Source organism: Gasterosteus aculeatus, chromosome 1, assembly GCF_964276395.1.
Source record: "Gasterosteus aculeatus chromosome 1, fGasAcu3.hap1.1, whole genome shotgun sequence".
Taxonomy (NCBI): domain Eukaryota; kingdom Metazoa; phylum Chordata; class Actinopteri; order Perciformes; family Gasterosteidae; genus Gasterosteus; species Gasterosteus aculeatus.
This window is the reverse complement of record NC_135688.1, coordinates 2,942,714-2,959,811: the sequence shown is the minus strand read 5'-3', so window position 1 is coordinate 2,959,811 and position 17,098 is coordinate 2,942,714. Positions and strand designations below refer to the sequence as shown.

General features: G+C 47.2%; 2 protein-coding genes across 2 annotated transcripts; one reads left to right on the top strand and one right to left on the bottom strand.

Moving 5' to 3' along the window:
* The first annotated feature begins 803 nt into the window (after positions 1-803).
* On the top strand, positions 804-13,503 carry LOC120816420 (TRPM8 channel-associated factor homolog). Its single transcript, XM_040172034.2, is given in 13 exon segments — positions 804-946; positions 2,443-3,153; positions 3,328-3,544; positions 3,637-3,746; positions 3,748-3,917; positions 9,585-9,886; positions 10,349-10,490; positions 10,589-10,680; positions 10,808-11,018; positions 11,457-11,693; positions 11,831-12,054; positions 12,173-12,286; positions 12,722-13,503. Coding segments are annotated over 12 exon segments (2,691 nt in total). The 5' UTR covers positions 804-946; positions 2,443-2,524; the 3' UTR covers positions 12,965-13,503.
* Positions 13,504-15,044, bottom strand: LOC120816411 (endonuclease domain-containing 1 protein). Its single transcript, XM_040172000.2, has 6 exons — positions 14,981-15,044; positions 14,747-14,863; positions 14,538-14,638; positions 14,267-14,381; positions 14,035-14,191; positions 13,504-13,957 (listed from the first exon to the last, which is right to left on the bottom strand). Exons 2-6 carry the CDS (start codon positions 14,822-14,824, stop codon positions 13,569-13,571), a joined length of 840 nt encoding a protein of 279 aa, XP_040027934.2. The 5' UTR covers positions 14,825-14,863; positions 14,981-15,044; the 3' UTR covers positions 13,504-13,568.
* Between the last annotated feature and the right edge of the window lie 2,054 nt (positions 15,045-17,098).

The following is a 17,098-nucleotide window of genomic DNA, read 5'->3' as shown; positions in this document are numbered from 1 at the left end:
AAGGAAAAAACTAACAAAAACAAATGTCTTTAATCACACTTATTATATACCTTTTCATTACCATGTTTTTACTACAGGCAACAGCTTTGGTCGCATTTTTCTTCTCGTCAGATTCGTTGAAGGGTAATCTGGAGAGGTGCACTTCTTATTTGACGGTACAGAAACAACCAGTTTGTGTGTTGTGAGTTATTAGATAGAACCATGTCTGTATCATTTTGAAATGAACATATTGTATATGTACGCCATTTATTAATGTCCACATGACATCCATAGTGTAATATCCATCCTGGGTAAAGTATCTCTGTCTATTGGTCCTTTAACAGACTTCTTCCGTATTTAATCCTCCATTTAATGCTTTTGCGCATCCCACGCGTCCTTCGCGTTGCCCCTTGAAAATTTGCCTCCTTCGCGACCTGTTGTGTCTCTGCATTGACTTTGCATGGAACACTTTTGGTGTGAAGGCAGAATCAGAGGATGAATGTGTTATGTGATATCCCATAATGTGTTACTTGAGGAAGCTTCAGACCAAAGGTGTAATCATGAAATGCATTGAGGGTAGGGTGGGGTTTCGTTCGGTGAACGAGGGATTCCAGGTTCGGTCACCAGGTGGAGCCAGATGGAGGTAATAAAAGGCCCGGGCGTGGACGACCGGCAGCGGTGACTAAACTGGTTGTCTGTGCAGCCAATCGCAAAACGGCTGCAAAATACACACACCCGCGAGATACAGAAAGGGACAGTCCAGCACAGCAAAGGCAGAAAGTTCCGAAGATCCGGATTTGTTGGTCAGATAAGACTGGGTAGATTCTCCATTTCGCTAAATATTACACTATTAATATATCAATTCCTTTTGTAACTTTATTTGCTTCGAGTTAGTTATTAAATCATTTTTTATTTTTAAACTCAAGGCAGCTCAATCTTTGACTTTGTATTAGTGGCTGAGTGGAAGGTAAGATACATTTTTCTCTTGTGTTTGAAAATCGATTACTAGAGTACATTTGTGTGAGCATTTAACAAAGTGACCTCTCTTGGAAACTGTGTCCTTGCGCATTAACTAAGTGAACTACATTCAGGACCGAAACTGAATCACAGATGGGACATGTTTTATTAAAGCAAAAAGGTAGGAGAAGCTGTACTTTATCACACAATAATATAACAGTTCAAGGGCGTTGGTAGACCCGACGCGTAGCGGACAACAACACCCTTGAACTGTAACATTATTAGCCTCTCATACGTAATTGCTTTAATAAATAATCACAAACGAGCTTAAGATACTTTTGATTTCTCACAAGGACATTATCCACTAATATACCCCACACAAAGCATATTTGATTGATATTTTAGAACAAACAAATAAATGGTTTTCGTTGTCGCCCACGTGCAGGCTTTTTCTAACAGTAGTTTCCTGCTCAGTCGAAGGCAGTGGCGGCTGGTCCATAGACGGTAATGGGGTGTGGCCCCACCTTGAGCCAAAAAATACATTTTAATAATAGTCAATATGTGTCTGTGTGTTTGAAACATGGAATGTTCCCAGTATTGTTTGTAAATTAAAATATCTGCGCAAAATATGCTTTTCCTGCACTTCCTCTCGCCAGGTCTCAGCTGGGCTCGGGCCATGTCCCAATGCGGTGGGGCTAAGAAGCAATATAGCAAATCACTGACTAAAGTTAATAAGTGACCACCGGTACCACGGGGTGTAGTTATTGACCCAAGGAGTAGTTATTAAAAAAATACCATGGACCCATGACCAAAGCAAACAGTCCAAGGCAAAGGATTCACATTCAACATTTATCTGTCTTAAAATATATCAATGATACAAAACAATTAATTAAAGCAATTCCGTCAGCTCTGGGAATGTAGTAAAAAAACAACCAAAAGGGTTTTAAGGAACAAATTGGGTGCTATTGTTGGCTCGAAACAAAACAAAATACCGTCAAACGGAAATAAAGAACAAACACAATTTTGTGTGAAATAACCCTCTGGAGGAAAAAAAGATAAATAAATAAATACTAGAAATGAACAAAAAGGTAAACTGGGTCCGACTCTGCCCAGTGACCTTTCTGTGTGGAGTCTACATGTTCTTCCCGTGTCTGCGTGGGTTCTCTCCGGGTACTCCGGCTTCCTCCCACAGTACAAAGACATGCTATGGGTATCAGGTTAATTGGTATTGTTAAATGGCCCGTAGGTGTTGGATGTGAGTGTGAATGGTTGTTTGTCTCTGTGTTGGCCCTGCGATTGGCTGGCGAACAATTCAAGATGTACCCCGTCTCTCGCCCGAAGTTGGCTGGGATAGACCCCGGCACCCCCACGACCCTGTGTGCGGAATAAGCAGTTTGAAGATGGATGGATGGATGGATGACATAATGCAGAATTGGTCTCCGTGCCACTGTCAAAAATTCATGCATCATCCCACAAGCTGATTGCAATTCTTTCTTTTCCCACAAGACCGTCGGAAAACCCACCAAGACAACTTACCTCTGACTCAACACTCCTGCATCCAACCTTCTGCTCATCCATCCATCCCACAATGTCCACCCAACACACCCAGTACAAGGCTCTGATGAGGGGGTTGAAGGAGCTGGACCTCCATGGCCCCTGTGTTCCCTGCGAGCTGGTGCTGACTGGAGACCACGCTTTTCCTTTAGCGTTGAACAGCAAAGGCCAGGTCCTGATGGCGGCCTCTCTGTACGGCCGCGGGAGGGTCGTGGTCCTGGGTCACGAGGGCTACCTGACGGCCTTTCCCGCTCTGGTAGAGAACGCTGTGACCTGGCTGAGAGGAGAAGGGTCCAACAACGTGTCCGTGGGGATCCACAAACAGATCAAGGGAGTCGCTGATAACCTCAGTAAATCCAGCTTCCAAGTCTCAGTTGTCGGGGCCTTCAGTGAGAACCGGAAGGTCGGCGTGTACGTGACGGACGCCTACTGCGTCGAAGCAGACGGGAAGGAGCTGGTGGCTTTTCTGAAAGCTGGAGGAGGGGTGCTGATAGCGGGGCAAGCGTGGCACTGGGGTCATGTGCATCCTGAGGAGAGCGCAATTGTACGCTTTACAGGGAATAAAGTGTCAGCTGTGGCTGGGATTTACTTCACCACGCGCTATGGGGAGGTAGAAATCCTGCCTGTTTCCTCAGAGCCCCCATGCTCATGGAGGGCTTTAAGGTAAGTGAATACTCCTCTGCTATTTCAATTGTCATCATTTACAGAGTAGTATAGAGTTTGACCACATCAAATACATCGCATTGTTTTGGATGATGAGCAGGTTTTATACGCAAAAACTTGGATACGGATGATTGACGTCAGTTAACTTTGTAGATTCTTTCTTCCCTAACGTAGTGTTGGTAAGGATTTTGCAGATGACCTGGAGTTCTTACTCAAGGGCGTTTCAGAGTTTGAGCTCACGGGGGATATTTTAGCTTCCGAGGCTCTGGTCCACGGCCCGTTGGCGTTCCCCATCTGTACCACCGAGGATGGAAGTGCGATCCTGGCAGGAAGCTACTATGGGCAAGGACGAGTCATTCTGATCACACATGAACAGCCTCTGGAATTAAAGGTCAATGGATGTTCTTTGACATTCTTTGTATGAACAGAAATCATTCTTTGTCAGTTAAATTGAGCAACGTATTAAACATTTTTTCATTACAGGGACTGGCTTCATTTTGGAAAAATGCCATTGGTTGGCTGGACCAAGGCCGGCGGGGGGTGGTCGGTGTTGCGCCTAACCTCCAACTTCAATGGGAGTCAGGGTTGAAGCACGACGGAGTTCAGGAAAGACCTGAGTGTGTTTGTGTGTAAAGCGTACAGCGATGATCATAAGGAGGAAATCCAAAACTTTGTGGCAGAGGGAGGAGGTCTGCTGATTGGTGGACACTCGTGGTACTGGACACAAGAACATGCTCCGCAAAACCCAATGACAGATTTCTCGGGTATGATGATGCAAAGAAGCTGTATTATACGCTTCCCATCTCAACACCGATATAGATTACATATATATATATTGTGATGTCACGAGAGGCTTGGTCTTGGAAGGGAGATACGTTCACCGGCGATGGCTCTAACTATGGCTCCATCTGCTGGTGCCCCGAAACTCAGAGCATTCCCCTCACACCTGAGACCCATCAGGGTGTGACGACCCGGAGGCCTTCATAAAGGTGGAAGACACACCGTTGGAGGGAGACGAGCTGAGAAGAGCAGACCAAGCCATAAGGATTCGAGGAGGCAGGAGAGACCGGGAGGACGGTGTTGTTTTCCTTACAGAAGTGGATTTCCGTTAAGTTAAGTTCTACCGGCAAAGATTGACCGAAGCCTGAGTTACCCCCTGTTTTGACTGTTTTCTGTTGAACCTGAAGGACGGAAATTAAAACCTTTTGTTATATTTTGAACCCGGTGTCCTCGCACTATTTTGAACTACCCCGGAGAGAGCGGCGGCGCCTCTCGTGACATCACATATGGTGGAGGATGCAGGCACTGTTCAAGCGGATTTAGTGCATGTCAGAGGAGGACACCGAAAGATTGATTCAACACTTTTCTAGATTGACTGTAGGCCCCTCACTGGACAAAATGGAAGAAATCTTGAAGACCCTTATTGCTGGCCAGCAAGCCCAGATGCAAACAAACTTGGCTCTCTTGGAAGAACAAAAGAAAGCCAACCTTCTGAGGGCGGAGGAATTACAACTGCAGAAACAGATGGCCGACCGGAATGTACGCCCAATAAATGCAAGTAACTATTTATCCAAGATGGGTGCCACGGATGACGTTGAGGCATTCCTGCATGCCTTTGAAGCCACGGCCACTAGGGAAGCCTGGCACAGGGACCAGTGGGTTGGTCTGTTAGCCCCTTTTCTAACTGGGGAGGCACTGAATGCTGTTCGGGACTTGGGGCCTGACCAAGCGACGGACTATGATGCCCTGAAAACGGAGATCTTGAGCAGAAATGGAATTACCAAGTTTGGTATGGCCCAGCGCTTCCACAACTGGACCTTCCAACCCGACCAACCTCCTCGTGCACAGATGCACGAACTTGTACGGATCACGCGGAAGTGGCTGGAACCACAGAGGAATACGGCGCCTGCAGTAGTAGAGGCCGTGGTGGTGGATCGATACTTACGTGCCCTGCCTTATGAGGCAAAGCGGTTCCTCAGTCAACAGGCCCTGACCACGGCCGATCTAACCGTGGAAGCAGTGGAAAAGTATCAAGCCACAGCAGATATGCTTCGGGCCTCCAGAAGAGAACCCAGGAGCATGGCCCTACCACAGACTGAAACAACCCGTCCCAAGGTTACCAACCCAGCCTCTTCAAGAGCCCCAGGGGGAGCCAGAAACCCGCTGGGTCCCAAGGAAATACACCAGGAAAGGGAAACCAGACAGTGTTACCGGTGTGGGGGAGTGGGACACCTCTCCTGGCATTGTGGGACGCAGGCGGACGACCCTATGCCCACGGCTAAGTCATCCAGCTCATCACCCGCCCCCCGGTTTGCCTCGCTCATAGGACTTGTAGATGCCCCCTCAGATCGACCTCCCACCTGCCCGGTGACTGTGAATCACCAGGACGTGGAGGCCTTGCTAGATTCGGGTAGCCGAGCTACCCTGGTACGGAAGGACCTGATAGGACCACTTGGTTTGACCCCAGGGAAAGTCCTTCCCGTTTCCTGTGTCCATGGAGACACCAGAGACTACCCCATCGTTGAACTCACGATGACCACTACCCGGGGGACCATACTAACGGAGGTGGGGGTGGTTGATTCCTTGCCCGTCCCCATCCTAATTGGACGAGACTTCCCAGCCTTCCACCTGCTGTGGAGGGAGACTCAGGAGCGGCTAAGCAGAGTACCTCGGAAGCGGAGAGGTAGGACTCATCCTGATAATATTCATGTGAAACCCTCAGAATTACGCTCTCCGGCCTGTGCTCTTGCAGGAATGACAGGTGCCCAGGCTGACACCGAGGCGGGTCCGGACACGGGAGAAGACAACATGGCTCAGGAAAGTGCGCCGATCTCGAGCGAGGAAGACATCCCGGGCATCGACACACTTCCCCCGCTCACAGGCCAGTACGGTACAGCCCAGTTACAGGATCCCACCTTGACAAATGCCCTGAGAAATGTGCAGGTGTTAGAGGGAGTAGTGCTAGGGGATCGGACAAACCCTACCTATCCACATTTTGCAGTAAGTCGGGGGTTAGTCTACCAGGTGGTAAAGAAAAATGATGAAGTGCATGAACAGCTCCTCGTACCACAGTCCTATCGAGCCACCGCACTTCACTTAGCACACACGCACCCACTAGGGGCCCACCTAGGGGTCGAGAAAACTAAGGAGAGAATCCTGCAACGCTTCTTTTGGCCCGGAGTACACAAAGAGATTGAGAATTTCTGTCGTAGTTGCCCAGAATGTCAGCAAGTGGCACCAAAGCCCACATACAGAAATCCGCTCATCCCATTACCAATTATCGACACTCCTTTTGAGAGGATTGGACTGGACATAGTAGGGCCCTTACCAAAAAGTGCCAGAGGGCATCAGTATATTTTGGTCATCCTGGACTATGCAACCCGATATCCTGAGGCCATCCCGCTGAGGAAGGCTACGGCCCGACACATCGCCAACGAGCTGTTTCTCCTCTCAACCAGTCTTGGAATCCCAAAGGAGATATTGACCGACCAAGGGACTCCGTTTATGTCCAGGGTGATGAAGGAACTCTGTGCGCTACTAAAGATCAAACAACTAAGAACCTCAGTCTACCACCCCCAGACGGATGGATTAGTAGAACGGTTTAACAAAACTCTAAAGTCCATGCTACGTAAGGCCGTTGGGGAAGATGGGCGCAACTGGGATCACCTGCTGCCGTACCTGCTGTTTGCGGTGAGAGAGGTGCCGCAGTCTTCTACTGGTTTTTCACCCTTTGAGCTCTTGCTTTCTTACAGACCCAGAGGACTGCTGGACATTGCGAAGGAGGCCTGGGAGGAGCAGCCATGCCAACAGCGGACCCTGATTGAGCATGTCGGGGCCATGAGGGAGAGAATGAAGGCCATCTATCCCATGATGCGGGAACACATGGAGACCACGCAACGGCAACAGCAAGCCTCCTACAACCGGTCGGCTCAACCCAGAGAGTTCAAGCCGGGTGACAAAGTGCTGGTCCTGGTGCCAACCGTGGAGTGTAAATTCCTGGCAACTTGGCAAGGACCATATGAGGTCATTGAACGGGTGGGAGAGGTCAATTACAAGGTAAGGCAACCGGGAAAAAGAAAACGTGAGCAAATTTATCATGTTAACCTCTTAAAGAAGTGGCACGCCAGGGAGGCGCTATTCAGTTGCCCAACACCCACGGAGTCCAAGGAACCAGGGCGAGAAGAGGTGCAGGTGGGTCCCAGCCTGTCCCCCCATCAACGGCAGATGGCTCGGGAACTAGTGGACCGTAACCGGGATGTTTTCTCCTCTCTTCCCGGGCACACGGAAGTGACCCAGCACGAGATACGCACCGTGCCAGGCAAAACGGTGAACCAGCGCCCGTACCGGGTGCCGGAGGCTCATAAGGGGGCCATTCAGGAGGAGGTAAGGAAGATGTTGGAGTTGGGAGTGATCGAGGAATCTCAAAGTGCCTGGGCAAGTCCCATTGTACTGGTTCCCAAACCGGACGGGTCAATACGGTTTTGCAACGATTTTCGGAAGTTGAATGAAGTATCTGAATTTGACGCATACCCAATGCCTTGTGTCGATGATCTGGTAGACTCCTTGGGATGTGCTCGCTTCATAACCACGCTTGACCTCACAAAAGGCTACTGGCAGGTTCCCCTGACGCCGGCGTCTAAGGAGAAGACTGCCTTTGCGACACAGGAGGGGCTCTACCAGTATACCCGGCTCCCCTTTGGTCTCCACGGAGCACCGGCCACGTTCCAGCGATTGATGGATCGGGTCCTTGCTCCCCATAAGAGGTACGCGGCAGCATATTTGGATGATGTGGTCATACACAGTCCCGATTGGGACAGTCACCTACCCAGAGTACAAGCTGTGATTGATTCAATCCGAGATGCAGGGCTCACAGCAAACCCCAAGAAGTGCAGGCTGGCTTTCAGCGAGACAAACTACCTGGGGTACACCATTGGGAGGGGTTTGGTCAAGCCCCAGGAAGCAAAGTTGCGGGCCATACAGGACTGGCCACAGCCCATCACCAAGAAACAGGTGAGGACATTTTTAGGCCTAGCCGGCTACTACCGACGTTTTATTATGGGTTTTGCCACCATAGCAGCCCCTCTAACAGAACTGACCACCAAACGGCACTCCCGAATGGTGAGGTGGAACCCTGCGGCGGAGGCGGCCTTCAGCCACCTGAAGCGGGCTCTGTGCTCCGGTCCAGTCCTGGTGGCACCAGACTTCCGGAAGGAATTCATCGTACAGGCGGACGCTTCAGAGGTGGGTCTGGGTGCGGTACTCGCCCAGACACGTGAGGGGGAGGAACACCCAATCCTCTACATAAGCAGGAAGTTACTTCCAAGGGAGAAGAACTATTCCACAGTGGAAAAGGAATGCCTCGCAGTTACCTGGGCCCTGGAATCCCTACGGTTCTACCTCCTGGGCCGACAGTTTACGGTGGTGTCGGATCATGCCCCTCTGCAGTGGATGGCCAAGAACAAGGAAACAAACCGTAGGATCACTAGGTGGTTCTTGAGCTTACAAGCCTTTAATTTTTCTGTTGTCCACAGGGCGGGCAAGAGCCACAGCAACGCGGATGCACTCTCCAGACGGGACGCCTTCTACACCTCCTACACATCGACGAGGACGTCGGTCTCGGGATGTGTGAAGTCACGAGAGGCTTGGTCTTGGAAGGGAGATACGTTCACCGGCGATGGCTCTAACTATGGCTCCATCTGCTGGTGCCCCGAAACTCAGAGCATTCCCCTCACACCTGAGACCCATCAGGGTGTGACGACCCGGAGGCCTTCATAAAGGTGGAAGACACACCGTTGGAGGGAGACGAGCTGAGAAGAGCAGACCAAGCCATAAGGATTCGAGGAGGCAGGAGAGACCGGGAGGACGGTGTTGTTTTCCTTACAGAAGTGGATTTCCGTTAAGTTAAGTTCTACCGGCAAAGATTGACCGAAGCCTGAGTTACCCCCTGTTTTGACTGTTTTCTGTTGAACCTGAAGGACGGAAATTAAAACCTTTTGTTATATTTTGAACCCGGTGTCCTCGCACTATTTTGAACTACCCCGGAGAGAGCGGCGGCGCCTCTCGTGACATCACAATATGTATGCTGAGCCCATCCATGCTGATATTGTAGTGGACTGACACTTATCATCCACATGTTAATACAGCCCCACATAATGATTTCATCAACGCTAAATATGATTGTTTATCAGTGATAAAGTACCTCTTCATTTATAAAAAATAATGTGTATTTCCATGGAAGCTTTTTGAATTGGAATCATTTTGGACCCATAAAGGTTTCTGGTCGTGGAAACTCTAAAGCTAAACCTCAGGGATTATTGTCGTTCCTTATCAACAGGCTACAGTTTGAGCACATGGACACCAGTTAGACTATTTTGAAGTTTTAATTCTGGCTACCAGCATATCAGGTGATATTTCCTTTAACTGTGTTTCAGGAAACAAGATCCTGAACAAAATGGGCCTGAGCCTGTCACCGGAAATCATCCGTCAAAAGTCCTACAAGGTCCCTTCGCCTTCCAAGACCAACAGTGACACCAACCACTTCCTCTCTCTTCTACGTCGCTTTGCTGGTCATGTTACCCAGGGTGAAAAACTCAGCAAGCATGAGGAGGAAAAGCTTGTGAAACTGGCCGATCATTGCATAAGATTCTTGAACATGAAAGCCTACGGCAGCTACAGCTACACCCAGGTGCTGTCCCTCCTTACCGACATGTTGAAGTCCACAGGCATTCCACAGGTGGGTCACAAATTACCTCAGGGCCCATGATTTAATATATATGGGGTCTTGAATGTATTCTCCTTTGTGGTTGATATGATATTTGTGTCAAACACATATTAATATATTTGTACTTACAAAACAGAAGTAAGAGTACATCGGCTACAACTACGACACAATTGGTAATAGTAGTAGACCGCTCACTAAAGATTTGACTAGTGCAAAAATAAATGGTGAGAATCACGTCAGTAGTAGTGTTGCAGGGCTACCAGAGTATCATGGCGGAATTAAGACGCCAGCTACCGGCTAGATAGCTAGCTTGATAATTTTTCGATACTTAAATGCTACACTGAATTTTAGTTTTTGTCACTCCTCAGTCCTTTTAGTTAGAACTCACAGCCTTCAAAACCTGTCGGCTGTCAACCAATGCGGTTGTGATGCACGGATCCGTTTTAAGAATTTTCATGTTCATTTTATTTAAAGGTGGGTTTGAAGAATCCTGTGGAGAAACCCAAAGACCATCTCCTTCTCTCTATAGCAGCGGAGGTATATAATGCGTCCCCAGATCCCGATGCCCTTCTGGCAAAGCGAAACTAAAAGCTCAACATTAACGCTGACACAACAGGTCTGATCTCACCATTTGAACAAATGTGTTAAGTGATGGATACTGTTAAATCCCTCTTGTTGCTGACACGGACCTTTTGCTAATTGTTATTCTTGAAGAGAGGACGTGGATCAGCACCGGCCTGTACCTCTCTCCTGGTATGAGGACCGAGATGATCATACCAGCAAACATTGTCAACAAGAACTGGATGGTACGGTACTCATAATCAAATAACAACTGAGCACACTATGTTTTTTTTAAACTCTTTTGGAACATCGAATCACAAATGTGTCTTAATTATTGAAAAAGCAGTCACACTCATCTCACGTCTCCCTCAGATCCAGATCGGTTGTCAAACTGACTACCTGCGTGACAAAACGTTGAAAAGAGCCCCGAGTGTTTGTAGGCACTTTCCTGTAACCTCAGAGAAGATGCAGGTGTCAAACCTGTGGGGCGGACTCATATACCTTGTGGCTCCACCCAACGCGAAGGTGGAGGGGGCGGAGGTCATAGTGCAGATGGCTGTGGCTGCTCCTTATTATAAGTCTGGTGAGTGTCTCTGTGAGGACACTAATGTACATCATGCAGCAGTATGAATAATGGGAGTTTAATGAAGTAAACAGACACAAATAGACCATTTAAAAAACTTTTTAAGGGCAATTTTTATAACAAACTGCACTCATTATTTACTTTACTGCATCGTCTTTGTTGCCTAAATGTTAAGCAACGATGCAGTATTTATGAGATGTTTATAAGTTTATGATGACTCTGGGTTCAAAGTCCAATATATAATTTCCGATAACGTATTGAACAAAAGCCCACTACTATTTTATGTATTATTCATGAGTATAAAGGGACTGTTTTATTTTTTCAAACCATTAGTTTTTGGCACAAAGACATCATGCTGTATTTACAGTCTGCCTACATTGGAGTTTTTGCAGCAATTCAAAGCTTTGTTCTCCAACCTTGACTCTTTGCTGGTTTCAGGCGTGACAACAGCAACTGATTGGTTACTGCTGCGCAAAGCTCCTTCACCGTGGGCAGAGTTGGAGTTTGACAACATCATCCTCACTGTACCATCAGAGGTTGTCCGGGACCTCGAGGGCATTGACGACCTGGCGGCTCTTTGGAATGACATCATGAGGGCCGTTGCAGATCTGGCTGCCATACCCCACAAATTTACCCGCAAAGAACGCATCGTAGCAGATGTGCAGATTTCCCATGGTAAATGTGTTTTGCCGTCGCATACCCACAAATTCAGTTGAATGATGCCCTGGTTAAAAAGGTACATGGCAGGCTAATGCCAATGATCGAATGTAACTTTTGCTCACTGTCTGTGTTATTAACGTCTCTCTGTCCAGGTTCGATGCACGCAGGGTACCCTGTCATGGCGAACTCGGCTGTAGCAGCTGATCTGGTCGGACCAAGAGACGCCAGGACCAAAGATATGTGGGGGCCCATCCATGAACTGGGACACAACCAACAGAGAAGCCGCTGGGAGTTCCCACCACACACCACAGAGTGCACATGCAACCTGTGGTCTGTTTATGTGCATGAAGAGGTGCTGGGGATCAGCAGGGAAGAGGTGGAGTTAGTTAGTTAGTTAGTTTTGTCTTGGATATCACACATTTCGTTTGTTTTTCTGTGATGGCCTTATATCTCTGTCTGGTTTACATGATATTATTATGACTTCTTCATTGCAGGCTCATCCGCATATGACCGTAGAATATCGCAAGACTTTAGTCGACACGTATGTTACAGGAGGGAAGAAGCTCAGCGACTGGAATATGTGGGTGGCCCTTCAGACATACATGCAGGTGAAAGAATTACTGTATTTTAAATTCGGTAGAGAAGCTAGGCTTGGGTCACACAGGAGTCCACATGTACCTAGCATCGAAACCCACAGACACCGAGTTATTTTAAGAGAGTTACTGTATATTGCTTGGTAAGTAACTGAGAGTTTGGTTTCCAATTTTGCTATTTTGGGATCAGAGCTAAAGAAATGTTTGGTCAGATGAATTTACCAATTTGAAAAAGTGATTTTCCTTCCTACAGTTAAATCTCAGGTGGGTAGATTGCTGCACGTCAAATAACCATCATTTTAATTGAGTTATTATTCAGAACTTATACATCCAACAGTTTACATGCATCCAAACAAAAAGATATTTCCTAACCCGCTCATGAACTTTCATTCCGCCACTAACCCACTGTTGCTTCAACGTTTCCCTCAACCTCTGACTCTTTCCGTGCAGCTCCAGGAAAGGTTTGGCTGGGATGCCTTTAAGAAGGTGTTTGCTGCCTACCACAAGATGACCACCTTTCCTAAGGACAACGAGGGAAAGATGAACCTGTACGCTGAGACCTTCTCCCAGGCTGTGGGGATGAACCTGTCTGCGTTCTTCAAGGCCTGGGGCTGGCCCATACAAACAGCCACTGAGGAGAAGCTCTCCATGCTGCCTCTATGGAGTGACCACCCCATGGTCCAGTATGACTGAGCTTCAAGCTGCTGCTTATTCAAATTGCAACAAGCTGGGTGGTGGTTTATGGTTGGGAGAGCATTTACATAACTGGGCTTATTTTTCCTATCGTCGTATTTGCATGAAAGAATATCAGCACTCTTTAAAGCCAACTCAAAAAAAAGACTCAAATTCCAGTTCATGAAGGCTTTACAAATGAATGATTTTCTATAGCAGCTAAAAGGTTTTTCAGAAACTATAAAATCATAAGAGTCATATTACTTCTAATAGTTTTAGATGTTTCCTTGGTTCACTGTTCTTTTTATTCATAATTTGCTTTAAAGGTGTAAAAGATACCCTGCTCTATGTACTTAAACATTGATTCCTGTTACTGCTTCTTCTGTATGTGTTTTTTTACATATTAACAATGGGTTGGTTCATTTTTTTGATGCATTCTCTAATTGGATCAATATATTCAACATATAAGTAAAGGACTTTGTGATACAGGCTCTGTTTGTAAGATAGAACCTTGTACACACCTTGCCTTTGATTTCAATAAAAGAAACACAAACAATTCATTTATTTTCTTCAATTCATCCATTTTAGATTTATTTGTCGGTTTTCATCATTCCTCTTACATCCCTCACGCCCTACAATTGTTGTAAAACGCCCCCACTGGCGAGTTGGAGAACTGCTGGAGGAATTCTCCCAGTTCGTTCAGTGAGAGCTGCTCCACCCGGTTGGCCTGCGTGTTCCTCGCCGTGGCACCGCCGCTCTGAATGGGTACGCCATTGTTGTCCACGCAGCAGTAGGCGTTCCACAGGTAGTCCGGGATGTTGACCCGCCTCACGTTGTTTTTAACGATCCAGTTGTCTGTGGAGGGAACGGCGCCAACCAGCACGAAGGCCTCGGAGCACGTGTCCCGGTAGAGGTCAGTGAGCCGGGACTCGTAGATCCTCCAGGCGTCCTGGTTCAGCTTGGGGTTCTGAGGAACCACGTTGGTCAGGGTGAACGTGGCGTTGCGGCTCGGGACTGTGAGAGTAGTTGGGCATTACAGAAAGGTACGTCCAGTCAATGGTTTAAACTCCCCCACGTTCAACCTCCGTTACCTGCGTGGTGTCCGTTTGGGTTGAGGTGACCACGGTCGAAGCCAGAGTGCGTGTAGTCCTCATTCAGGGCCTGTCTCTCCCCTTGGTAGACCCCCGGGTGGTCCTTCCCCAGCCAGTAGCCATCCTTCATCTCGGCTTGCCAGGACACGTCCACTAGCTGTAAGGCAACAACCCCATGGCGTAAAAAGTAAAACAACAAACAAGCAAAAACAGTAGAACAGTAAAAACAAACCTGAGGCTCTACGAACCACCTTTTCTCCCTGCCTCCCCCGTTGCTTGGCTGGAATTTATAGGCAGCATAGACGGCAATACGGTGGTTAGTGTCATACAGGGTGGCAAAGTGGTACCTGGGGGATCAAAGCGGAAAAAATTTGGTGTAAGTAACATTTAACGGTGCAAAACACCACTTGGATTTTCTTCTCCACATCGAAGTGCTCTTGTGAAGTTCTACTTATGATGCTGTACATAAACCACATTGCAAAAGGACTGATTTATTTTCCTACCTGTTGCTGAAGCGATGACATAGACGCGCAGCACCGGGTGTAGAAGCCCCCCACTCCGGCACCTTCTCTTTATAGAAGTACTCCATGCATTCTGGCACATCCTGGGACAAATAACACAACATCTCGGTCTTCTGAGGGAGTCACATGTGTAACACACACGGATGAGACTTCTGAAAAGTTTTAAACTGAACTGGGATTAGTTCACAAACCTGAAAGCGTTCCACCACGTCCGCATGAACAGAAAAGAAGAGCGAGAGAAGAGCGAACAAATTTACCAGAGTTTGCATCTTGGACTAAACTTTTGGTATCGAGGATCCTTGACTGTCCTGCAGAGTTCGATCAAATACAATAGAACCTGATTATTATTTAACAATGCACTGAAGGTAGTCTACTGGGACGGCTGTGCTTGCACGCGTAAGACCGTTGTTTGTATCCCAACTCACCGCCCGGTGCACCCGTCCGTCGTCCTTCCTGAGCAGAAACTGTTTTTTTATGTGTGACTTGTCCTTTTATCTGAACTCCTGCTGACACGTGACACTTGTGTGCAGGTAAACACAAGTCGCTCAGCGCGTACGGTGCAGTGGTGGATGAGCAACTTCGAGTGGGATAAAACCGTAGATATCCCGGTGGAATAAGTGAAGGACGCCACATGGCATCTGTATGTAAGGAGGATGTTTTGTGTGTTGACCGACTGCAACATAACAGTGAAAAACAAATAGATACGTTGATGATAATGCCACTTTTACTTGAGTTAAAGGGTATTTCTTGCAAGGCAATTTATTAAATCCTGCTTTTGTATTATTATGCGATTATTGCATTATGTTCTCACCCGAGTTCTTATTTTGCAACTGGTTTAAAATCCTGCAGTGTCAAGTAATCGTTAATAATCAGAGTTTATTTTACAGAGTCACTGTGAAACAAGTAAGTTGCAGCTTCGCGGTTATTGTGAGGTGAGACATTTAGGCGGAATGTGGGTTCCAGTGCACTTGAAGAGTCACTGATGCCACAAAAACACTTGTGTAACTTCATATTAATTTCCCTGTTATCTGCTCATGTGTTGTTTTTCCCATCGGAGCAGCTGGGGGCCGTGTGCAAACCTTACATTTGGGCTCCTCCCACTTCTGTCCCTTACATTCACTCGACACAAAACCCCACTGAATGTTGGAGTAATTTCATCATTAAACAGCATCATGCGTCCTGCTGTTGTACGGCTATTCCCCAATACACGGTACGAATAGGAGAGAGAGGGGGGGAGAGGGGTGAGGATGGCTCATGAGAGCAGAGCCAGGTGAGTTGGCACAGTTGGGGCCTATCGACTAATGATAGTTTAAATGGTTCTGTTTAAATCCTGCTAAAATGGCTGAACTATGCCAATCGCTGCTAGATACCGGTACCTGCGCTGACCAAAAGACAGAAAGGATTGTGGGTAATCTTCTGCGCAATTGAGGATTTGCCATGAGGTAACGTGCTTATGAATGTCGAGACAATGTTTTATTTAAATATTCATTTATGGCGTGGCTAGCGTTATTATTTTGGATGTTTTTGTTAAGTTTGTGATATGTTTTATTGTCTGTAATAATAATGTCCGTTTTAGCTAACGTTAGCTAACACCAATACAATGTCGTCCTCCTGGGCACATGGAACGCAATCCTAGAGTGTCCTTTATTTATTATGTACAGGTACGTTACAGTTTGTTTAGTGTGACTAATCTGTATATATTTTCGGTAGTGTATTCCTTTGTATCTCTTAACCGGCTAAGAGACCGTTTGTGTTGTATTTCAGTTTTAGTAAAATCAATGTAAATCCATGATACGATCATCAGTATTTTGTTGTGGGTAATCCTCTGCGCAATCGAGGACTAACACGAGGGACGTGAAACGCAATCCTTTTGTGTCCCTTTATTATGTACAGGGAATAAACGTGCATTTCAACCTGACCAACTCCAGAAGATTTAGCCAGACATCTCACAGTTACATACCGTGACTAAGACGGACCGGGCAGGTGTCTTCTCCCCACTGCATCGACCTGGAGCTGTGATTCTTTCTTTGTTGTTTCTGAATGTTAGTTTTATTTAGCTAACAGCCATATTCCCTTGAGTGAGTATTTTGCTATAAGTATGAGTTTTAATGACTTTGGTGCATCCGACATGACTCCTCTCGGGTTTTGGCAGGGTTCCCATTGCACTAGCGGACCGACAGGTGGGGGGACAGAACAGCTTTTGGTGAGGATTTGGTACGCGGTCCTTCCAGACGTAGGAAAGTAGTGACACCTCATAATCAGCCTGGTTGAGTTACCTCCAACGCAGTGCGCTAGTGCATCAGTTCCAGATCCTGCCCTGGATAATGGGAGACTAGTTGAGCACTATTGTGCAACAGATAGCAGCTAGCTGATGGCACTATGTCACATCTAAGCACATCGAGGGAAGACTCTCAGAGCATTAATAGACAGTGGATCTATGGCCTGCACTATAAGTGAGACAGTATGTGAGACATGTATGACCTTGCTGCGTGGTGGGAATTGTTACCTTCTTGTGGGGAGATGGCTGGGTTCCAGTCAAGATA

Coding starts and splice junctions, on each gene's coding strand:
- LOC120816411 (XM_040172000.2), bottom strand. CDS start 14,824: ATGCAAACTCTGGTAAATTTGTTCGCTCTTCTCTCGCTCTTCTTTTCT. Junction 14,639..14,746: donor ACGTGGTGGAACGCTTTCAG/GTTTGTGAACTA, acceptor TATTTGTCCCAG/GATGTGCCAGAATGCATGGA. Junction 14,382..14,537: donor TGTCATCGCTTCAGCAACAG/GTAGGAAAATAA, acceptor TTGATCCCCCAG/GTACCACTTTGCCACCCTGT.